Source organism: Bufo gargarizans, chromosome 4 (assembly GCF_014858855.1).
Source record: "Bufo gargarizans isolate SCDJY-AF-19 chromosome 4, ASM1485885v1, whole genome shotgun sequence".
Classification (NCBI taxonomy): Eukaryota; Metazoa; Chordata; class Amphibia; order Anura; family Bufonidae; genus Bufo; species Bufo gargarizans.
In genome coordinates, this window is record NC_058083.1 from 357,551,531 (window position 1) to 357,577,215 (window position 25,685).

The 25,685-nt window shown below is 43.1% G+C and overlaps 1 protein-coding gene across 1 annotated transcript in view; it reads right to left on the reverse strand.

The window, feature by feature from the left end:
- Window positions 1-25,685, reverse strand: part of KMO (kynurenine 3-monooxygenase) — an 866,528-nt gene that overhangs the window by 837,751 nt on the left and 3,092 nt on the right. The window contains exon 2 of the mRNA XM_044291809.1: window positions 6,068-6,137. Coding sequence (XP_044147744.1) covers window positions 6,068-6,137 — 70 coding nt within the window. The remainder of the gene's footprint in view (window positions 1-6,067; window positions 6,138-25,685) is intronic.

A 25,685-nucleotide genomic window follows, 5' to 3' on the forward strand; every position in this document is an offset into this window, starting at 1 on the left:
CGCACTGCGGAACAGCACACTTCACCGCCAATGACTGGGCCTCCATGCGAGACCTGTGTGCCCTGTTGCGCTGTTTCGAGTACTCCACCAACATGGCCAGTGGCGATGAGGCAGTTATCACCGTTACAATACCACTTCTATGTCTCCTTGAGAAAACACTTAGGGCGATGATGGAAGAGGAGGTGACCCAGGAGGAGGAGGAGGAGGAGGAAGAGGGGTCATTTTTAGCACTTTCAGGCCAGTCTCTTAGAAGTGACTCAGAGGGAGTTTTTTTGCAACAGCAGAGGCCAGGTACAAATGTGGCCAGCCAGGGCCCACTACTGGAGGACGAGGATGAGGAGGAGGTGGAGGAGGATGAGGATGAAGCATGTTCACAGCGGGGTGGCACCCAACACAGTTCGGGCCCATCACTGGTGCGTGGCTGGGGGGAACCGCAGGACGATGACGATACGTCTCCAACAGAGGACAGCTTGTCCTTACCTCTGGGCAGCCTGGCACACATGAGCGACTACATGCCGCAGTGCCTGCGCAATGACAGCAGAGTTGCCCACATTTTAACGTGTGCGGACTACTCGGTTGCCACCCTGCTGGATCCACGGTACAAACACAACCTTACTTCCTGCACTGGAGTGTGATGGGAAGATGCGCGAGTACAAGCGCACGTTGGTAGACGCGCTACTGAGAGCATTCCCAAATGTCACAGGGGAACAAGTGGAAGCCCAAGGGCAAGGCAGAGGAGGAGCAAGAGGTCGCCAGCACAGCTGTGTCACGGCCAGCTCCTCTGAGGGCAGGGTTAGCATGGCAGAGATGTGGAAAAGTTTTATCAACATGCCACAGCTAACTGCACCACCACCTGATACGGAACGTGTTAGCAGGAGGCAACATTTCATTAACATGGTGGAACAGTACGTGTTCACACCCCTCCACGTACTGACTGATGGTTCGGCCCCATTCAACTTCTGGGTCTCCAAATTGTCCACGTGGCCAAAGCTAGCCTTTTATGCCTTGGAGGTGCTGGCCTGCCCGGCGGCCAGCGTTTTGTCTGAACGTGTATTCAGAACGGCAGGGGGCGTCATTACAGATAAATGCAGCCGCCTGTCTACAGCCAATGTGGACAAGCTGACGTTTATAAAAATGAACCAGGCATGGATCCCACAGGACCTGTCCATCCCTTGTGCAGGTTAGACATTAACTACCTCCCCTTAACCATATATTATTGTACTCCAGGGCACTTCCTCATTCAATCCTAGTTTTATTTTCATTTTACCATTATATTGCGGGGCAACCCAAAGTTGAATAAGACCTCTCTCCTCTGTCTGGGTGCCGGGGCCTAAAAATATCTGACAGTGGCCTGTTCCAGTGTTGGGTGACATGAAGCATGATTCTCTGCTATGACATGAAGCCTGAATCTCTGCTATGGGACCTCCCTCCTCTGTCTGGGTGCCGGGGCCTAAATATCTGACAGTGGCCTGTTCCAGTGGTGGGTGACATGAAGCCTGATTCTCTGCCATGAGACCTCTCTCAAATTGATATTGGGTAATTTTAATTTATTTTATTTTTATCTTAATTCATTTCCCTATCCACATTTGTTTGCAGGGGATTTATTTACATTTTGCTGCCTTTTGCAGCCCTCTAGCCCTTTCCTGGGCTATTTTACAGCCTTTTTAGTGCTGAAAAGTTCGGGTCCCCATTGACTTCAATGGGGTTTGGGTTCGGGGCGAAGTTCGGGTCGAGTTCGGATCCCAAACCCGAACATTTCCGGAAAGAAATCAGTCAGAGGGAGCGCAGACACCGGAGCCTATACCGGGCGAACGGAGCGGCGCCCAGGCATACTAGTAAGTGCAGGGGGACCCCTGGGCGCCGCTCTGCCCACTGATCTAGTTAGTTTTTAGTTTATACAGTAGTGAAAGGTCCTCTTTAACTAGATGGTGTCTATTCTGAAGAAACCACAGGATGTTGGAATCTGATTGGCTGTTCGAGGCTCCAACCACGTTTTAAAATTTTAACCCAAGTCACCCAATGACTAACTGTGTCAAATTTGAGGATCCTGCCATTAACAGTCGAAGAGCGTCGGTAATTTAAATTTTCTCATATAAAATAAATGGCTGAAATGTGATTGGCTATTGAAAGATCCACCCAGTATTCCTAAATGCTAACCACACTCACCTAGTAACCCACGGTGCCAGTTTGGGGACTCTGGCTTTCATATTTTAAGAATAACAGCTTTTTACATTTTCTTATTGAAGTCCGTAGGGAAAATTTGATTGGCTGTTTTTGGCGCCACCCACATTTAATTACATACAGGGGGTTTTTACATAAGAAATGGTGGATATGTCCCCGCTACAATGGAACAGATGGATTTGCTGAATTAATGTGCCTGCCTGTCACATGTGCAGGCCTCAGAGGTACTTTACACCCTAAAATGGGAATTTGAAGCCCAAAAATGTAACAGCGGTATTTAATGGTTTCATTTGACTGACAGGAACGCAGCGTAGGCCGCAAATGTACTTTATAGCAACAAAAATGTTAATTTTTCAGCAAAAAATTTAACTGCAGTATTTGGAGGTTTTATTGGACTGTCAGACATGTAATTACAGGTCAAAAAGATGCCTTATTGCTAAAATGAAAAAGGTTTCTTTAATCATAAATTAAAAAGATGGATTTCACTGAGATTATATTTCACTCTCACAGATGAAGCACAGGGTTTTTTTTTTTTACATAAAGAATGGTGGATATGTCACCCCTACAATGGAACAGATGGATTTGCTGAATTTATGTTCGTGCCTGTCACATGAGCAGGCCTCAGAGGTACTTTACACCCTAAAATGGGAATTTGAAGCACAAAAATGTAACAGCGATATTTACTGGTTTTATTTGACTGACAGGAACGCAGCGTATTCTGCAAATATACTTAAAAGCAACAATAATTGGAATTTTTCATCAAAAAATGTAACTGCAGTATTTGGCGGTTTTATTAGACTGTCAGAAATACAGTAAAGGGCAAAAAGGTACTTTATTGCCAAAAATAATGTTTTTTTTTAACCCTAAATAAAACAGATGGATTTAATTGAGATTATATTTTACTCTCACAGATGAAGCAGGTTTTTTTTTACTTAAAAAATGGTGGATATGTCACCCTTACAATGGAACAGATGGATTTGCTGAATTTATGTGCCTGCCTGTCACATGTGCAAGCCTCAGAGTTACTTTACACCCAAAAATCAAAAATTGGAATTTGAAGCCCAAAAATGTAACAGCGGTATTTAATGGTTTTATTTGCCTCATACAGTTGCAAGAAAAAGTATGTGAACCCTTTGGAATTATATGGATTTCTGCACAAATTGGTCATAAAATGTGATCTGATCTTCATCTAAGTCGCAACAATAGACAATCACAGTCTGCTTAAACTAATAAACACAAAGAATTAAATGTACCATGTTAGTTGTGAACCCCTAGACTAATGATATCTCCAAGAACAAATAGGAGTGAGGTGTCAGCAAACTGGAGTCTAATCAATGAGATGAGATTGAAGGTGTTGGTTACAGCTGGCCTGCCCTATAAAAAACACACACCAGTTCTGGATTTGCTTTTCACAAGAAGCATTGCCTGATGTGAATGATGCCTCGCACAAAAGAGCTCTCAGAAGACCTATTAAGAATTGTTGACTTGCATAAAGCTGGAAAGGGTTATAAAAGTATCTCCAAAAGCCTTGCTGTTCATCAGTCCACGGTAAGACAAATTGTCTATAAATAGAGAAAGTTCAGCACTGCTGCTACTCTCCCTAGGAGTGGCGTCCTGTAAAGTTGACTGCAAGAGCACAGAGCAGACTGCTTAATGAGGTAAAGAAGAATACTAGAGTGTCAGCTAAAGACTTACAGAATTCTTTGGCAAAGTCTCTTGCAACTGTATGTACTTTATTGCAACACAAATTTGAATTTTCAGCAAAAAATGTAACTGCAATATTTGGCGGTTTTATTAGATTGTCAGAAATGCAATACATGGCAAAAAGGTACTTTATTGCCCCCCAAAAACGTGTTTCTTTAACCATAAATTGAAGGATTTAACTGAGATTATTTTTCACTATTACAGATGAAGCAAAGTTTTTTTTTTTTTACATAATAAATGGTGGATATGTGACCCCTACAATGGAGTAGATATATTTTTTTAATTTATGTGCCTGCCTGTCACATGTACTGGCCTCAGAGGTACTTTACACCCAAAAATGTGAATTTGAAGCCCAAAAATGTAAAAGCGATATTTAATGGTTTTATTTTACTGACAGGAACTCAGTGAAGGCCGCAAATGTACTTTATAGCAACAAAAATTAGAATTTTTCACCAGAAACGTAACTGCAGTAATTGTCGGTTTTATTAGACTGTCAGAAATGCAGCACAGGGCAAAAAGGTACTTTATAGCCCCCCAAAAAAGGGTTACTTTAACCATAAATGAAACAGATGGTTTATATTTATTATATTATATTATTATTATTTTATATATTATGTGTATATATATATATATATATATATATATATTATATTATAAAATAAAATATATAAATAATAATTAAGATTATATTTCAATTTCACAAATTGAGTACAGGGGTTTTTTACTTGAAAAATAGTGGATATGTCACCACTACAATGGAACAGATGGATTTGCTGAATTTATGTGCCTCCCTGTCACATATGTAGGCCTCAGAGTTACTTTACACCCCAAAATGGGAATTTAAAGCCCAAAAATGTATTTAAATGGTTTTATTTGACAGACAGGACTCAAATGTACTTTTTAGCAATAACATTTTGAATTTTTTTACCAAAAATTGTAATTGCAGTATTTGGCTGTTTTATTAGACTGTCAGAAATGCAGTACAGGGCAAAAGGGTACATTATTGCCCCAAAAAAGGGTTTCTTTAACCATAAATGAAACGGATGGATTTAATTGAGATTATATTTCAATCTCACATCTCTCAGGTTTTTTTTACTTAAAAAATAGAGGCTATGTAACCTCTACAATGGAACAGATGGATTTGCTGAATTTATGTACCTTCCAGTCACATATGCACTGCAGGTCTCAGAGGTATTTTACAACAAAAAATGTAAATATGTCACCCCACAATGGAACAGATGTAACAGATTTAACTGATTATATTTCACTCTCAGAAATGGAGCACACAGGTACTTTACAAAAAAGAAAAATGGGGATATGTCACCCTCCTCACAGACTGTATTATTTTCCCTTCCCCTGGCACATATGCAGTGCAGGTGTACTTTAAAAATGGGTATATGTCGGCCACGGGAAAAACAGACCACAAAACACTGAAAAAGCCATACGGCCTTGTGAAAGAGGCCTAAAAATGTGTTCACGTGTAGCAGATCGACAACAGGACATCCCTTCATACATGTAAATAAGGACTCTTTCACACGACCGCATGGCTTTTTCAGTGTTTTGCGGTCCGTTTTTCACGGATCCATTTTTTTGTTTCCGTTGTGTTTCTGTTTCTGTTCCATTTTTCTGTATGGCATATACAGTATACAGTAATTACATTTTTTTTAAAATGGGGCTTAGCATAAAGTTTTCAATAGATGGTTCCGCAAAAACGGAGTGGATATGGAAGACATACGGATGCATTTCTGTATGTGTTCCTTTTTTTTTTTTTTTTGCAGACCCATTGACTTGAATGGAGCCACAAAACGTTATTTGCTGGGCAATATTAGGACATGTTCTATCTTTTAATGGAACGGAAAAACTGAAATACGGAAACGGAATACATACGGAGTACATTCCGTTTTTCTTGCAAAACCATTGAAATGAATGGACCATATACGGAACTAAAAAAAACGGCCCGTAAACAGAGAAAAAAAACGTGGTGTGAAAGAGCCCTAAGTTTGTTTCTGCAGCAAGCACACAAATCTCTGCAAGCCCTATTCAGAACAAATCTGCAATGTGTGAATGGTATGTCTGAATGGTATGGTAGTAACAGATAATGATGCAAGACATGATGCAACATTTGGGAAATGTAGTTTATATAATTTGTGCATGTTTATTATAGAAAAAAATACAAACTTACCTTCTCTTGCCTCATAAAGTTCAACCAGGAATCCATTCTTAGCAAAAAAACAAGCATTTAAGCTTCCAACCTGTAATACACAAAATATACACAATTTAAAGTCTACATCTTATGTTGCACTAGGCCTACAAGTCCCCTAGGCACAAGGGTCCAAATGCAACTGCTACTTCTGCATTCTCTATAGCTATGCCCTTAAAAGAGCTTCTGGGAGTTTTTACTAATGCTAGAGTACTACTGCGAGCACTGCTGCCTTCTGAAACAGCAGATCCATGGGGATCATGGTGTCAGACCCCCACTGATCAGATACTGATGACTAGAGATGAGTGAATTTCTCAAAAATTCGCTTCAACAGGTTAGCTGAATTTCCTGAAGAGAAAATAAATTTATTTGCGGCGAATCACGTTAATAAAGAGCTATTTCCTGGCTGCAGGGAGCCTGTATAGTGGTGTAGAACACCGTGCCTTGCAGTAACACACATAGGGAGTCTGCTATGGTAGTGAAACAATACTGCGAGTCAGTATGACACACACATGACAGGCCTCGCTCTTAGAATCACTGCACACTTCACTTATTTGGGCAGTTACGAGGCCAAAACTGACCAAATAACTTGTGTGAACTCAGCCTTACAGGTCGATGTTAGCACCAGGTATAAAGAACCGTGCAGAAGCCCAAGATCCTACTGTAGCATGAAAGAGTGCACTCCTTTTACACTGTCTTCAGCTGATTCCACATACAGTGGGATGCAAAAGTTTGGGCAACCTTGTTAATCGTCATGATTTTCCTGTTTAAATCATTGGTTGTTACGATAAAAAATGTCAGTTAAATATATCATATAGGAGACACACACAGTGAAATTTGAGAAGTGAAATTAAGTTTATTGGATTTACAGAAAGTGTGCTATAATTGTTTAAACAAAATTAAGCAGGTGCATACATTTGGGCACTGTTGTCATTTTATTGATTCCAAAACCTTTAGAACTAATTATTGGAACTCAAATTGGCTTGGTAAGCTCAGTGACCCCTGACCTACATACACAGGTGAATCCAATTATGAGAAAGAATATTTAGGGGGTCAATTGTGAGTTTCCCTCCTCTTTTAATTTTCTCTGAAGAGTAGAAACATGGGGGTCTCAAAACAACTCTCAAATGACCTGAAGACAAAGATTGTTCACCATCATGGTTTAGGGGAAGGATACAGAAAGCTGTCTCAGAGATTTCAGCTGTCTGTTTCCACAGTTAGGAACATATTGAGGAAATGGAAGACCACAGGCTCAGTTCAAGTTAAGGCTCGAAGTGGCAGACCAAGAAAAATCTCGGATAGACAGAAGCGACGATGGAGTCACTGTGCATCGTTCAACCATTCGGCGCACGTTACACAAGGAGATACTGTATTCGAGAGTGATGCAGGCTTCCTGCCTTTTCTCCGCCCACAGCACAAAAAGTGCCACTTGAGGTGGGCTAAAGCACATTTGGACAAGCCAGCTTCATTTCGGAATAAGGTGTTGTGGACTGATGAAACTAAAATTTCGTTATTTGGCCATAACAAGGAGCGTTATGCATGGAGGAAAAAGAACACCGCATTCCAAGAACAACACCTGCTACCTACAGTAAAATATGGTGGTGGTTCCATCATGCTGTGGGGCTGTGTGGCCAGTGCAAGGACTGGGAATCTTGTCAAAGTTGAGGGACACATGGATTCCACTCAGTATCAGCAGATTCTGGAGACCAATGTCCAGGAATCAGTGACAAAGCTGAAGCTGCGCCGGGGCTGGATCTTACAACAAGACAACATCCCTAAACACTGCTTAAAATCCACTAAGGCATTTATGCAGAGGAACAAGTACAATGTTCTGGAATGGCCTTCTCAGTCCCCAGACCTGAATATAATTGAAAATCTGTGGTGTGACTTAAAGAGAGCTGTCCATGCTCTGAAGCCATCAAACCTGAATGAACTAAAGATGTTTTGTAAAGAGGAATGGTCCAAAATACCTTCAACCAGAATCGAGACTCTCATTGGAACCTACAGGAAGCGTTTAGAGGCTGTCATTTCTACAAAAGGAGGATCCACTAAATATTGATTTAATTTCTTTTTTTGTGGTGCCCAAATTTATGCACCTGCCTAATTTTGTTTAAACAATTATAGCACACTTTCTGTAAATCCAATAAACTTCATTTCACTTCTCAAATATCACTGTGCGTGTCTCCTATATGATATATTTAACTGACATTTTTTATCGTAACAACCAACGATTTATACAGGAAAATCCTGATGATTAACAAGGTTGCCCAAACTTTCGCATCCCACTGTAGATGTCTACAGAACCTGTTCTATTAAACGCTTATACAAGTAGAGCCCCCCTGACAGAGTGGAGAGGGTGTCAATAGTAAGTTTGTATTGATTATTTTGCCCTTCCTCTGATCCAGCAGAACAATAACCCCCCAAAGAATGGATCCTGTCTGTTGAGCATCTGCCTTCACTCGGTCAGCATTTGCTCAGTCATCTATCAGTATTGCTAAAGCCCCCCAAAAAAAGGAGTGGATCCAAAACAGAGATGACACATGAATGGAATATTTGCATGTCTTCTGTGTTTTGTACCCACTCCTGCTTTTGGCTACCAAATCATAAGCCAATTCTGAGGGTACCATACAGGCCTTACAGCTGATAAACAGACAGGATCCATTGTACGTCTTATTTTCCCTGCCTTCTGACAGATCATAAGAAGGGTCAAATAAATAATGATGTCAACCAGACCAAAAAGGCAAAATAGTTGCCTAGTCATGGAGTGGGGAGGGTGGGAGAACAGCTTGAGAAGTCCACAGAGTGGCCCAATGACATAGTGTTGAGGTAGCCGCAAGATGAGGAGACCACAAAGTGGTCCAGTGACATAGTGTTGAGTTAGTAGCATGAGGAAGCCACAGACTGGCAAGGTGACATAGTGTGGAGGTGGCAGCAGCAGCATGATGAGACAACAGAGTGGCACAATGACAGAGATGTGAGTTGGCAGTAGCATGAGGAGACCACAGAGTGACCCAGTGACATAGTGTTAATTTAGGAGCAGCATGAGGAGACTACAGAGTGGCAAGGTGACATAGTGAGTAGGTGGCAGCTGCAGCAGCATGAGTAGCATGAAGAGTGGCAAGGTGACATAGTGTGGAGGATGCAGAAGCAGCAGCAGCATAAGTAGGCCACAGAGTGGCACAATGACAGAATGTGAAGGTGGCAGCAGCAGCATGAGGAGACCGGAGTGGTGAGGTGGCAGCAGCATCAGGAGACCACAGAGTGACCGGTGACAGAGTGGGCAGATGGGTGGCAATGACAGTATGCGCTGACGATGGTGGGTGTAAGAAGGAGCACTTGGCATCAGATGCGTGGCATCAGGCGAGTGACAGCAACAGAATAGTAGCTGAGGCAGGTAACCAGAAGAAACTGGTCTATTTTGTCAAGGTGTGGGTGAGGCAGCATGGATGATCTTATCTGATGTATCAGGCATTGGTGGGTGGAAATACAGCCTGATCCACGCCTGATTCATCTTGACAAGGATCAGTCTCTCCATATTTTGGGTGCACAGGCGAGTTCTCCTTGGGGTAACTATGGCTCACGCCACACTAAACACCCGCTCTGATGCCACACTACTGGCTGGGCAGTACAGCTTTTCCAGGGAAAACTCGGCCAGTTGTGGCCATAAATCCAGTTTGGCTGCCAAGTAGTCCAGCGGATCTTCAATGTGGGGTTTCAGGGTACTTTCCAAGTATGCCACCACCTGCTGGTTCAGGTTCTTCAGGTCTAGCTACTGCTGCTAGTGAGTGGTTTCTTCACTAGGTGGGTTAAGAAAGCTGCTCCTCATCAAATCTAGACTCAAGCTGCTGCTGATGAAGCTGGTACTGCTCCTACTGCTCCCCAACATCCCGAGAGCGCAGAGGGCCCCCGCAGTCAGACCTGCGAGAGGATGGACGATGGTGCAGATAGGCAGCGGCCACTGACTATATAGAATGTCTCTATAGTAGTTCAGTTTGTTTTCCCTGTAAGCAAATGTTAAAAAGGCCCCCATTTGGACCAGTAGCAAGGGTCCAACAAGGTGGAGAGCCAGAAGTCATCCCTCTGCTGAATGGTGACAATTCGGCTGTCATTACCCAAGCAAGTGTGCATGCAGCGGGTCATTTGTGCAAGTGACTCAGAGACTCCCTGCCTCCATCTCCACTGCACACTGCTACAGTGTGTCTGGGTTATCTGCCTCGTCTTCCTCATCGCCCTGTAGCTCCTTTGGCTGATCCTACTCCTCCTATCCTGTCATCTGTGTGTTAAAACAACCCATTTCGCTACACATTGCTTGTGCTTCAATGTCCTCCTCCTCATGCAGTTCAGCCCCCACCGGGCCATGAGATGTAGGGGCCACGTCTCCAGACCCCTGGCCAGCCAGATGTACCAGCATCTGTTCCAGAATATGATGCAGTGGAATGACATTTTGAATCCTGTAGTCCTGGTAACTGACAAATAACATGGCATTCTCAAAGGGCCTGAGCAAACAGCAGGTGTCACGTATGAGCTGCCACTGGCTGACATTGATGTTTCAAAGGGGAGTACTCCTGTCTGCTAGGATCATCAAGAAATCATTTATGGCTCTCTGCATTGTGCGGTCCCTGAAGTCTTACACCCATCTGCAAGACCGCCAAACACACCCTGCTTGAGCTGCAGTGGCCGAACGGGGTCCCTCAACATACAGTTGCAAGAAAAAGTATGTGAACCCTTTGGAATGATATGGATTTCTGCACAAATTGGTCATACAATGTGATCTGATCTTCATCTAAGTCACAACAATAGACAATCCCAGTCTGCTTAAACTAATAATACACAAATAATTAAATGTTACCATGTTTTTTTTTAACACACCATGTAAACATTCACAATGCAGGGGGAAAAAGTATGTGAACCCCTAGACTAATGACATCTCCAAGAGCTAATTGGAGTGAGGTGTCAGCCAACTGGAGTCCAATCAATGAGATGAGATTGGAGGTGTTGGTTACAGCTGCCCTGCCCTATAAAAAACACACACACCAGTTCTGGATTTGCTTTTCACAAGAAGCATTGCCTGATGTGAATGATGCCTCGCACAAAGGAGCTCTCAGAAGACCTACGATTAAGAATTGTTGACTTGCATAAAGCTGGAAAGGGTTATAAAATTATCTCCAAAAGCCTTGCTGTTCATCAGTCCACGGTAAGACAAATTGTCTATAAATGGAGACAGCTTAGCACTGCTGCTACTTTCCCTAGGAGTGGCCGTCCTGTGAAGATGACTGCAAGAGCGCAGCGCAGACTGCTCAATAAGGTGAAGAAGAATCCTAGAGTGCCAGCTAAAGACTTACAAAAGTCTCTGCATATGCTCACATCCCTGTTAGCAAATCTACGATATGTAAAACACTAAACAAGAATGGATTTCATGGCAGCATACCACAGAGGAAGCCACTGCTGTCCAAATAAAACATTGCTGCACGTTTACAGTTTGCACAAGAGCACCTGGATGTTCCACAGCAGTACTGGCAAAATATTCTGTGGACAGATAAAACCAAAGTTGAGTTGTTTGGAAGAAACACACAACATTATGTGCGGAGAAAAAGAAGCACAGCACACCAGCATCAAAACCTAATCCCAACTGTGAAGTATGGTGGTGGGGGCATCATGGTTTGGGGCTGATTTGCTGCGTCAGGGCCTGGACGGATTGCTATCATCGAAGGAAAAATGAATTCCCAAGTTTATCAAGACACTTTGCAGGAGAACTTAAGGACATCTGTCCACCAGCTGAAGCTCAACAGAAGATGGGGTTGCAACAGGACAACAACCCAAAGCATAGATGTAAATCAACAACAGAATGGCTTAAACAGAAGAAAATACGCTTTCTGGAGTGGCCCAGTCAGAGTCCTGACCTCAACCCAATTGAGTTGCTGTGGCATGACCTCAAGAAAGCATTTCACACAAGACATCCCAAGAATATTGCTGCACTAAAACAGTTCTGTAAAGAGGAATGGTCAAGAATTACTCCTGACCGTTGTGCATGTCTGATCTGCAACTACAGGAAATGTTTGGTTGAAGTTATTGGTGCCAAAGGAGGTTCAACCAGTTAATAAATCCAAGAGTTCACATACTTTTTCCACCTGTATTGTGAATGTTTACATAATGTGTTCAATAAAAACATGGTAACTTTTAATTCTTTGTGTGTTATTAGTTTAAGCAGACTGTGATTGTCTATTGTTGTGACTTAGATGAAGATCAGATCACATTTTATGACCAACTTGTGCAGAAATCCATATCATTCCAAAGGGTTCACAAACTTTTTCTTGCAACTGTATACAGTGGATATAAAAATTCTACACACCTCTTTTAAAATGTCAGGTTTCTGTGATGTAAACAAATCTGAACTTTTTCCACCTTTAACCACTTCAGCCCCGCTAGGTGAAACCCCCTTCATGACCAGAGCACTTTTTACACTTCGGCACTACACTACTTTCACAGTTTATCGCTCGGTCATGCAACTTACCACCCAAATGAATTTTACCTCCTTTTCTTCTCACTAATAGAGCTTTCATTTGGTGGTATTTTATTGCTGCTGACATTTTTATTAATCAAAATGTAACGATTTTTTTGCAAAAAAATGACATTTTTCACTTTCAGCTGTAAAATTTTGCAAAAAAAACGACATCCATATATACATTTTTCGCCAAATTTATTGTTCTACATGTCTTTGATAAAAAAAAATGTTTGGGCAAAAAAAAAAAAATGGTTTGGGTAAAAGTTATAGCATTTACAAACTATGGTACAAAAATGTGAATTTCCGCTTTTTGGAACAGCTCTGAAGCACCTGTCATGATTCCTGAGGTTCTACAATGCCCAAACAGTAGAAAACCCCCACAAATGACCCCATTTCGGAAAGTAGACACCCTAAGGTATTCGCTGATGGGCATAGTGAGTTCATAGAACTTTTTATTTTTTGTCACAAGTTAGTGGAAAATGATGATGATTTATTTTTTTTTTTTTTCTTACAAAGTCTCATATTCCACTAACTTGCGACAAAAAATAAAAAATTCTAAAAACTTGCCATGCCCCTCACGGAATACCTTGGGGTGTCTTCTTTCCAAAATGGGGTCACTTGTGGGGTAGTTATACTGCCCTGGCAATTTAGGGGCCGAAATGTGTGAGAAGAACTTTGCAATCAAAATGTGTAAAAAATGACCGGTGAAATCCAAAAGGTGCACTTTGGAATATGTGCCCCTTTGCCCACCTTGGCAGCAAAAAAGTGTGACACATCTGGTATCGCCGTACTCAGGAGAAGTTGGGGAATGTGTTTTGGGGTGTCATTTTACATATACCCATGCTGGGTGAGAAAAATATCTTGGTCAAATGCCAACTTTGTATAAAAAAATGGGAAAAGTTGTCTTTTGCCAAGATATTTCTCTCACCCAGCATGGGTATATGTAAAATGACACCCCAAAACACATTCCCCAACTTCTCCTGAGTACGGCGATACCAGATGTGTCACACTTTTTTGCTGCCAAGGTGGGCAAAGGGGCACATATTCCAAAGTGCACCTTTCAGATTTTGCAGGCCATTTTTTACACATTTTGATTGCAAGGTACTTCTCACACATTTGGGCCCCTAAATTGCCAGGGCAGTATAACTACGCCACAAGTGACCCCATTTTGGAAAGAAGACACCCCAAGGTATTCCGTGAGGGACATGGCGAGTACCTAGAATTTTTTATTTTTTGTCACAAGTTAGCGGAAAATGATGATTTTTTTTTTTCTCTTTTTTCCTTACAAAGTCTCATATTCCACTAACTTGCGACAAAAAATAAAAAATTCTGGGAACTCGCCATGCCCCTCACGGAATACCTTGGGGTGTCTTCTTTCCAAAATGGGGTCACTTGTGGCGTAGTTATACTGCCCTGGCAATTTAGGGGCCCATATGTGTGAGAAGTACTTTGCAATCAAAATCTGTAAAAAAATGACCGGTGAAATCCGAAAGGTGCACTTTGGAATATGTGCCCCTTTGCCCACCTTGGCATCAAAAAAGTGTCACACATCTGGTATCGCCGTACTCAGGAGAAGTTGGGGAATGTGTTTTGGGGTGTCATTTTACATATACCCATGCTGGGTGAGAGAAATATCTTGGTAAAAGACAACTTTTCCCATTTTTTTATACAAAGTTGGCATTTGACCAAGATATTTTTCTCACCCAGCATGGGTATATGTAAAATGACACCCCAAAACACATTCCCCAACTTCTCCTGAGTACGGCAATACCAGATGTGTCACACTTTTTTGCTGCCAAGGTGGGCAAAGGGGCACATATTCCAAAGTGCACCTTTTGGATTTCACCGGTCATTTTTTACACATTTTGATTGCAAAGTTCTTCTCACACATTTGGGCCCCTAAATTGCCAGGGCAGTATAACTACGCCACAAGTGACTCCATTTTGGAAAGAAGACACCCCAAGGTATTCCGTGAGGGGCATGGCGAGTTCCTAGAATTTTTTATTTTTTGTCGCAAGTTAGTGGAATATGAGACTTTGTAAGGAAAAAAGGAAAAAAAAAGAAAAATCATCATTTTCCGCTAACTTGTGACAAAAAATAAAAAATTCTAGGAACTCGCCGTGCCCCTCACGGAAAACCTTGGGGTGTCTTCTTTCCAAAATGGGGTCACTTGTGGGGCAGTTATACTGCCCTGGCAATTTAGGGGCCCAAATGTGTAAGAAGTACCTTGCAATCAAAATGTGTAAAAAATGGCCTGCGAAATCCGAAAGGTGCACTTTGGAATATGTGCCCCTTTGCCCACCTTGGCTGCAAAAAAGTGTCACACATCTGGTATCGCCGTACTCAGGAGAAGTTGGGCAATGTGTTTTGAGGTGTCATTTTACATATACCCATGCTGGGTGAGAGAAATATCTTGGCAAAAGACAACTTTTCCCATTTTTTTATACAAAGTTGGCATTTGACCAAGATATTTTTCTCACCCAGCATGGGTATATGTAAAATGACACCCCAAAACAAATTCCCCAACTTCTCCTGAGTACGGCGATACCACATGTGTGACACTTTTTTGCAGCCTAGATGCGCAAAGGGGCCCAAATTCCTTTTAGGAGGGCATTTTTAGAAATTTGGATCCCAGACTTCTTCTCACACTTTCGGGCCCCTAAAAAGCCAGGGCAGTATAAATACCCCACATGTGACCCCACTTTGGAAAGAAGACACCCCAAGGTATTCAATGAGGGGCATGGCGAGTTCCTAGAATTTTTTTTTTTTTTGCATAAGTTAGCGGATATTGATTTTTTTTTTGTTTTTTTCTCACAAAGTCTCACTTTCCGCTAACTTAGGACAAAAATTTCAATCTTTCATGGACTCAATATGCCCATCATGGAATACCTTGGGGTGTCTTCTTTCCGAAATGGGGTCACATGTGGGGTATTTATACTGCCCTGGCTTTTTAGGGGCCCTAAAGCGTGAGAAGAAGTCTGGAATATAAATGTCTAAAAATGTTTACGCATTTGGATTCCGTGAGGGGTATGGTGCGTCCATGTGAGATTTTATTTTTTGACACAAGTTAGTGGAATATGAGACTTAGTAAGAAAAAACAAAAACAAAAACAAACAAAAAATTTCCGCTAACTTGTGCCAAAAAAAATGTCTGAATGGAGCCTTACCAGGGGGGGGGGGGGGGTGATCAATGACAGGGGGGTGATCACCCATATAGACTCCCTGATCACCCCCCTGTCATTGATCACCCCCCCCCCCTGTAAGGCTCCATTCAGACATCCGCATGATTTTTTACGGATCCATGGATACATGTATCGGATCCACAGAACGCATGCGGACGTCTGAATGGAGCCTTACAGGGGGGTTATCAATGACAGGGGGTGATCAGGGTAATCAGGGTGATCACCCCCTGTCACTGATCACCCCCCCTGTAAGGCTCCATTCAGACATCCGCATGATTTTTTACGGATCCATGGATACATGTATCGGATCCACAGAACGCATGCGGACGTCTGAATGGAGCCTTACAGGGGGGTTATCAATGACAGGGGGTGATCAGGGTAATCAGGGTGATCACCCCCCTGTCACTGATCACCCCCTTGTAAGGCTCCATTCAGACATCCGCATGATTTTTTACAGATCCATGGATACATGTATCGGATCCACAGAACGCATGCGGACGTCTGAATGGAGCCTTACAGGGGGGTTATCAATGACAGGGGGTGATCAGGGTAATCAGGGTGATCACCCCCCTGTCACTGATCACCCCCCCTGTAAGGCTCCATTCAGACATCCGCATGATTTTTTACGGATTCATGGATACATGTATCGGATCCACAGAACGCATGCGGACGTCTGAATGGAGCCTTACAGGGGGGTTATCAATGACAGGGGGTGATCAGGGTAATCAGGGTGATCACCCCCCTGTCACTGATCACCCCCCCTGTAAGGCTCCATTCAGACATCCGCATGATTTTTTACGGATCCATGGATACATGTATCGGATCCACAGAACGCATGCGGACGTCTGAATGGAGCCTTACAGGGGGGTTATCAATGACAGGGGGTGATCAGGGTAATCAGGGTGATCACCCCCCTGTCATTGATCACCCCCCCTGTAAGGCTCCATTCAGACATCCGCATGATTTTTTACGGATTCATGGATACATGTATCGGATCCACAGAACGCATGCGGACGTCTGAATGGAGCCTTACAGGGGGGTTATCAATGACAGGGGGTGATCAGGGTAATCAGGGTGATCACCCCCCTGTCACTGATCACCCCCCCTGTAAGGCTCCATTCAGACATCCGCATGATTTTTTACGGATACATGGATACATGTATCGGATCCACAGAACGCATGCGGACGTCTGAATGGAGCCTTACAGGGGGGTTATCAATGACAGGGGGTGATCAGGGTAATCAGGGTGATCACCCCCCTGTCACTGATCACCCCCCCTGTAAGGCTCCATTCAGACATCCGCATGATTTTTTACGGATCCATGGATACATGTATCGGATCCACAGAACGCATGCGGACGTCTGAATGGAGCCTTACAGGGGGGTTATCAATGACAGGGGGTGATCAGGGTAATCAGGGTAATCACCCCCCTGTCACTGATCACCCCCCCTGTAAGGCTCCATTCAGACATCCGCATGATTTTTTACGGATCCATGGATAGATGTATCGGATCCACAGAACGCATGCGGACGTCTGAATGGAGCCTTACAGGGGGGTTATCAATGACAGGGGGTGATCAGGGTAATCAGGGTGATCACCCCCCTGTCACTGATCACCCCCCCTGTAAGGCTCCATTCAGACATCCGCATGATTTTTTACGGATCCATGGATACATGTATCGGATCCACAAAACGCATGCGGACGTCTGAATGGAGCCTTACAGGGGGGTTATCAATGACAGGGGGGTGATCAGGGAGTGTATATGGGTGATCACCCGCCTGTCATTGATCACCCCCTGTAAGGCTCCATTCAGACGTCCGCATGATTTTTTACGGATCCATGGATACATGTATCGGATCCACAGAACGCATGCGGACGTCTGAATGGAGCCTTACAGGGGGGTTATCAATGACAGGGGGTGATCAGGGTAATCAGGGTAATCACCCCCCTGTCACTGATCACCCCCCCTGTAAGGCTCCATTCAGACATCCGCATGATTTTTTACGGATCCATGGATACATGTATCGGATCCACAGAACGCATGCGGACGTCTGAATGGAGCCTTACAGGGGGGTTATCAATGACAGGGGGTGATCAGGGTAATCAGGGTGATCACCCCCCTGTCACTGATCACCCCCCCTGTAAGGCTCCATTCAGACATCCGCATGATTTTTTAAGGATCCATGGATACATGGATCGGATCCACAAAACGCATGCGGACGTCTGAATGGAGCCTTACAGGGGGGTTATCAATGACAGGGGGGTGATCAGGGAGTGTATATGGGTGATCACCCGCCTGTCATTGATCACCCCCTGTAAGGCTCCATTCAGACGTCCGCATGTGTTTTGCGGATCCGATCCATGTATCCATGGATCCGTAAAAATCATGCGGACGTCTGAATGGAGCCTTACAGGGGAGTGATCAATGACAGGGGGGTGATCAATGACAGGGGGTGATCAGGGAGTGTATATGGGTGATCACCCACCTGTCATTGATCACCCCCCTGTAAGGCTCCATTCAGACGTCCGTATGCTTTTTGCGGATCCGATCCATGTATCCGTGGATCCGTAAAAATCATACGGACGTCTGAACGGAGCCTGACAGGGGGGTGATCAATGACAGGGCGGTGATCAATGACAGGGGGGTGATCAGGGAGTTTATATGGGGTGATCATGGGTGATCAGGGGTTTATAAGGGGTTAATAAGTGACGGGGGGGTGTAGTGTAGTGTAGTGTGGTGTTTGGTGCGACTGTACTGACCTACCTGAGTCCTCTGGTGGTCGATCCTAACAAAAGGGACCACCAGAGGACCAGGTAGGAGGTATATTAGACGCTGTTATGAAAACAGCGTCTAATATACCTGTTAGGGGTTAAAAAATTCGGATCTCCAGCCTGCCAGCGAACGATCGCCGCTGGCATGCTGGATATCCACTCGCTTACCTTCCGTTCCTGTGAGCGCGCGCGCCTGTGTGCGCGCGTTCACAGGAAATCTCGCGTCTCGCGAGATGACGCATATATGCGTGACTGTGCGCCAGCCTGCCACCTCCGGAACGCACATGTGCGTTAGGCGGTCCGGAGGTGGTTAATGTGACCTATAAACTATACCACTCAATTGAAAAACAAACTGAAATATTTTAGGTAGAGAGAAGAAAAAAATAATAATATGGTTGCATAAGTGTGCACACCCTTAAACTAATACTTTGTTGAAGCACCTTTTGATTTTATTACAGCACTCAGTCTTTTTGGGTATGAGTCTATCAGCATGGCACATTTTGACTTGGCTAGATTTGGCCACTCTTCTTTGCAAAAACCCTCCAAATTTGTCAGATTGCGAGGGCATCTCCTGTGCTAGCCCTCTTCAGATCATCCCTCGGATGAGCTGGCCGTGACACAGCTGCGTTGGTGACCTCTTGCTTCTCCTATGCCTTCGCCTTGGGCTTCCACTTGTTCCCCTGTGACATTTGGGAATGCTCTCAGTAGCGCGTCTACCAATGTGCACTTGTACTCGCGCATCTTCCTATCACGCTCCAGTGCAGGAAGTAAGGTGGGCACATTGTCTTTGTACCAGGGATCCAGCAGGGTGGCAACCCAGTAGTCCGCACACGTTAAAATGTGGGCAACTCTGCTTTCGTTGCGCAGGCACTGCAGCATGTAGTCGCTCATGTGTGCCAAGCAGGCACAAATGTCACAGGGGAACAAGTGTAAGCCCAAGGCGAAGGCAGAGGAGGAGCAAGAGGTTGTGAGAGACGTGTATCTGGTTTGAAACATTATTCTGTAGTACACATTTATGTCCACAAGATGGCCGAAAGCCAGATGTTTGAGCCATGTGTGCATTATTTTGTCTGAAGGTAAATAAGGTTGGGGGAAGAGGGGATTACATTACAGTTTTCAAATATACCTATGAACACAGTTGTAGTTGCTGAAACCACTCCTATCAGGTTAAGGAGCCAATAGTCTCTTCTTAAGGAACACCCCTTTTGTGATGTCATGTCTGCTATTTAAGTCAATGTATTGTGAATAAAGGGGCACGTCTCTTCTACCATGGCTGAGGGAAGAGAGAAGATGCTTTCATGAAACCACCTAGTGTGTCTGGTCTCATTATAAAGCAGTATGGTATACACATACTTATACTTCTCAGTGATTTGGCACCACACAAAGAAGAAGGAAAGCGCATGAATTGCGCTGACAAATTGGCGCCCGAACGTGGGGCAGACAGCTTGCGTAACTTCCGATTCAAACGCCAGGAGAGGACTTGCGCAAAACCATCAGACGAGGCATAAACTGCAGTAAAGGTAAGAAGCTTTTATTCTTGCAACCTCCTCTAAATCTTTTGCCCAGGTGTTTTCTCAAGAGTTGAATTGGTGTTATCGCGATATAAGGGTTCAAATTATAGCTGATCTGTCCGTTAGAAAGAACCTGTTGAAATATTCCTTCTTTGTGTGGTGGAACATGCTGAAACTAAACGGAAGTTGTTAGACAGCTGAGTCGGATATCCTGTGACGTAGAATTGGATCCCAGCCCAGATTCTGACGAGAATCTGGAGGAAAGGGTTAACACCAATTGTCATAGGCAATTGGCAGTTATTAAGGTTTTGTATCCCGGTGAATTGACTAGGGGTCTTCACTTTGAGAGATTGTGGGTTCAATACTATTATATCATTTGAGCTTTGTGCAACTGCACTTAAGTTAGTGGGTTCGGTGGCGATTACTTATAGTAATCGGATACCGTTTGAGCTTTGTGCAACTACGCTTAAGTTTGCGGGTTTGATAAGTAGCAATTGTTTGAGCTTTGTGTAACTACAATAATGGGAAATTCTAATGTTGCAGGATATAGTGAGGAGATGTTAACAGCAGCTCAGTTGATGAAAGAAAGAAAGGAAACGTTTCAGTTAGGAATAAAAGTTGAAAGCATTCTGTCATACTAAGTAGCAGCGATTTCCGGTATTAACCGGAAATACGTAGTATTGTGTAAGAGTTCCCCCTAGAGGCTGCATATCGAAACTAAAGTTGCAGTTATGAAGTTAAAATCGTTCATGTGTGTAATTGAGATGCCAGAAACCGGTAGATTAAATGAAAGTTTGTGGATAAGTGTATTGAAGGAAAAGAGAAGTTGGTTGAAGGATTATAATAGGCTGGTGCAAGCTGAGTTATGGTGGAAAGTGTCTATGGAAGTGACTGAGAGAAATTGAAGTAAGTTGGAGAAATGGGCAGCATTTCTTATTGCAAGATGGAGGATTTTGAATCATACAGAGAACAAAGAAGTTGCCATGAGGCATCCCTTCCCCCACCACATCTGTTGTAACTTTAAAAAGTAATCCTGGGTCTTCTTCTGTCAGCCCCTCCTCTACACCATGTACTGGAATGTGCTCTCAAAAAGAACTCCTCCCATCTGTATTCACATCCCCCTCTGTGCTCAGTAATTCAACTCCCCTCCATATGGGGGTTGGGGGGGGTGGGGGGTGGGGGCTGGTAATTAGTAATGCATCTGCAGACTGTGAAGATAATAAAGTGTGTTGTTTGTGGATCTCAAAGACAGGACACAATTCCTATCATAGTTCCCAGCTCTGGATTAGATCTAGTGATGTCTGCCAATAACCTTTCCAAATTGTATGTTCCGATGGTTTAAAATGTGCCTGCAGAGATAATTCCCATGATGCCAATTGGAAGTGTCCAATCCTATCAATCTAAGGTTGCACCCATTCTTAGTCCTTATTCAGATATGAGTGAAAGTGTAGGGATATCTGCATCATTGTATGATGTCTGACATCTCCCACACCCAGTAGTAACATCAATTTTGCCATGACGAATAGAATTCCCAATTTATAGAACTTACTTATGCTGCTTTATAGAAAATTAGTTAAAATATGGAGAGTTTTCTCATGTTATTGGTGAGATTTTACCAATGTAGAGCTGGGGAATCAATGCATAATGAAGATCATTGAGTCTGGGAGGAAGCATTTAGGTGATTAGTCAGTCACATTGTCATCAGGACAGGACATAGAGTGTGGAGAAAGTTTTCACTAGACTCCAGGAAAGTTGGGTGGATTTGGATTTTTGAGCTTACTTTAGATATGCATGAGAAAATCCTAAGTGCTGCTTTTGTGGATGGTTTTAAGAATCATCTAGAAAGGTCAAGTGTTGGCTAGGCTTGAGAGAAGTTCATTTTGTCCCTCCATTTTGTTAAAGTTAAATCAAACAAAGGCCTAAGGCAGGTGTGGCTGCCTATCAGTCCTTCCCCACTAGAGGGGGGAAGGAAGACTTTGGATGAACTTGCCCACTTCCTCGCCTGTGGGAGGAGCTACAAATATTCAGCCCCTTCAAATGAAACGCCCATAGAGAATTAACAACCCAGAATCGAATACTGGATTTATTATTCTATACAATATACTAATGCAATTCCTACTCCTCTCACCAATTAATTGCCATCTTAAGGGTGTGCAAAATTAGATCCAACTATTCTGCTGCATCTGGAGGGGGGGAGTAGTAGTAGTAGTAGGGCCTTCTGGGAGTAATAAATAAAAATACTTTCCCACCTCTGTAAATAAAAATTCAAATAACTGCCTCCAATTAATAACCACATTTTTGAGTTTCTGATAGATAATTTCAGGTTCTTGGAAGATGGATCATCTCGGACAGGATATGCTGTTCCTACTTAATCTGATGTTGTCAAGAAAGAACCACTCCCTCCAGCAATGTTAGTGCAGGAGACTGAGCTGAAGACACTCACTGAGGTTGGTAAGATGGCTGAGGGTAAGACTACTAACATCCAGGTATGCCTTCGGTATCCCTCATTATTATGGTCTAATCTGGTGAAGCAGAGATTTTGTTTGATCCATGGGTAACCCCTCCAATAATGAATGCTGAGTGTATGAAAGATGTTTGATGCCCTGATGCTGCCTGAGAAGGTAAAGGCTAAGCTATTACCTGAAGTTTACGTTAAGTGGAAGTCTGTGTGATACAGGATGGCTTAGGGCCAGTGGACTTCCAAAAAGTTTGCCTTTTTCAGATACAGGGTACAAAGGCTGAAAGGAAACATCAAAGGATAAAAGGTAGAAGTGATGATTGGACTCTGGAGAGTTGGTAATAAACTCTTCCTTCACAGGGCACTCTACCTAAAGAGGATGGTTTTAGAACATGGACAAATCAAGAGAGAGAAGGTGTGATTGGGTTCTGTGGTGGATGGCTCCTGGGTTCAACAATGCTGCCACTAGGTTAGTTGAAGATGAATACTGTAATAATGATGGGAGAACTATGGGAGTTCCAGGAAGGCATATGCCCAGGTCATCTTACCCATTTCAGAGACTGCGGATTGACTACATTCAGAACAAAGGTGGAACAGTGTGAATATGTCTGTGTCTATATTGATCTCTTTCCAGGATATTCGGAGATTTGGCCTGTAGCAAAGGCTACAGCTAAAAGATATTGACTGAGGTGAGAGTACCTACCCCTGGGGCTTTTCTCCATCCGGTACACATCTAACCGGAAGATATGTCTAAGTCCTTATGAAGTACTCTTTGAGAATGCTCCTGGATTAGGTGTCTATTTCCCCAATAGTTCCAGATGCAGCATAGTAGTTTTCCAAAATTATGTTGTCTGTTGCACAAATGAATTGTCTAATGTATATTTCCAAGTTTTTGTTGTTTCCTAGAATCCAGACTGTATAGAAGCGATTCATTCTTTACAATCATGAGATTGGGTAGTGGTGAAACGAGAGACGGGTGGAAAGACCTAGAGCTACGGTTTGAAGATCTACATCAAGTCCTGATAACCGCAACTGCTGTCGAATTGCAAGGAGAAACCGATCGTATTGCAATCAAGTGCCAGGACTATAAGAGCCATAATGTTTTGTTTCATGTCATATTGTTTGTTTCATATTGTACAAAAGGGAAATCACAGTCAAATCAAATTCCAACAGTGTTATATTATCAAGATGAGTCAGGAACAACTAAGTTGACTTTTGCAGTATAGCGGACAGTAAGACAGATGACAGATAGGACACTTGGTTTTGGTCTGATAAGTACATCTGTGTGACTGGAACTGACCCAGTCTATGGTAATTGTGTTTAGATATGACCATACCAACTGTGGATATTGGAGATTAACAGAATGGAGTACTAGTCTGAAGTGTTGGGAAATATAAACCAGTGGAAACTACCTCTAGAGTCAGGAAAGCTGAAGGTTTGTTGCAAAGGATGACTGTCCTGAAGGGAAAACCACCAAACAGTTGTAAACATGATGAGTGTAATCCTCTGTTCCTGTCCATTAGAAATCCTATCTAACAGGATATATGTGTTAGGAGCATGTGTAAGTGACAAAGATCCCCTAGGCAAATCTAGAATGTTGGTAAGGGAGAAACTTCAAAGTTCAGTCGTATCTGTGGCTCCTACGTCCTTACCTATAATTGACAATTAAATATTTGGCCTATTTAAAAATATGACAAACTGGCCTTAGAAACAGGATTTTATGCAGGAAAGCCCTTTGGTGTTTTCCCTCCAGGATATTGTTCTTACATAATTTAGCTGAATGAGTTTACTCTGACAGTTGGTTTATGAACGCAGATATCTGGTGATTGTGTGGAGATTTGAAACTCCGACCCAGGATGCAGGTGGAATGAAGTGGCCAATGTACCCTGATCAAGTACTGATGCCATTTGTTCTATTCTCACCTCCTGAGTGGGATCAAATCAGAAAACAATGTCCGGTCAAGACAAAAGAGGTCACTCCTACATCCTTTGACTCACGTGTATACATGGATGCCATAGGAATCTGTAGTAGAGTTTCTGACTAATTTGAAGCAAAAAGTCAGATAGTTGCAGGATTTGAGTCATTAACTCCCATGATTAGTAAAAATAAATAAAAAATTGGATTGGGTTAGCATATCTATTGTCATCAACAGATTTGTGAATTGCACCTGTGATGCTGTGAAGGGAATGGTGGAACAACTGAGCTGTTTTCCGGTGATGACTATACAGAACCGACTGGTCCTTGACAGCAGAAAAAGGAGGGGTCTACAGGAACTGCTGCATCTACATCCCGGACAACATTGCCCCTGATGGAAGGATCACCAAGGATCTGAGGAAATTGATGGACTTTATCAAATGAACTGATGGAAGAACTTATGAAATTAATATCATGGCCGAATAATGTTTTGGAAACTGATTCAGCGACTACAATGCGTTTAGAATTAGGTTTTAACAGGCTGTCATATAGTTCTACATTTTAGGAAAATTGTTTTTAAAAATGTATAATACATCCATGCCCACACTCTGTATGTGTGCTGTGCCCCTGTCAAAGACAAAAATGATTCCATCCTGAAGTAAATAAAACCTTGTTGATGGTTGCGGGATAAATAGGACAAGGTGAAGGCAAACCCGAAAGGGAGTTGAGGGGACCTGGTGAAGCAATAAGGAAAGTCCAGCTCTTCGCTGTTTAGGGCGTTGGGAGAGTACCTCACTTTGCCTGTTCACCTTTGGTCTATTTCCCGCAAAAGGAGGGATTTGTGAGAGACGTGTATCTGGTTTGAAACATTATTCTGTAGTACACATTTATGTCCACAAGATGGCTGAAAGCCAGATGTTTGAGCCATGTGTGCATTCTTTTGTCTTAAGGTAAATAAGGTTGGGGGAAGAGGGGATTACATTACAGTTTTCAAATATACCTATGAACACAGTTGTAGTTGCTGAAACCACTCCTATCAGGTTAAGGAGCCAATAGTCTCTTCTTAAGGAACACCCCTTTTGTGATGTCATGTCTGCTATTTAAGTCAATGTATTGTGAATAAAGGGGCACGTCTCTTCTACCATGGCTGAGGGAAGAGAGAAGATGCTTTCATGAAACCACCTAGTGTGTCTGGTCTCATTATAAAGCAGTATGGTATACACATACTTATACTTCTCAGTGATTTGGCACCACACAAAGAA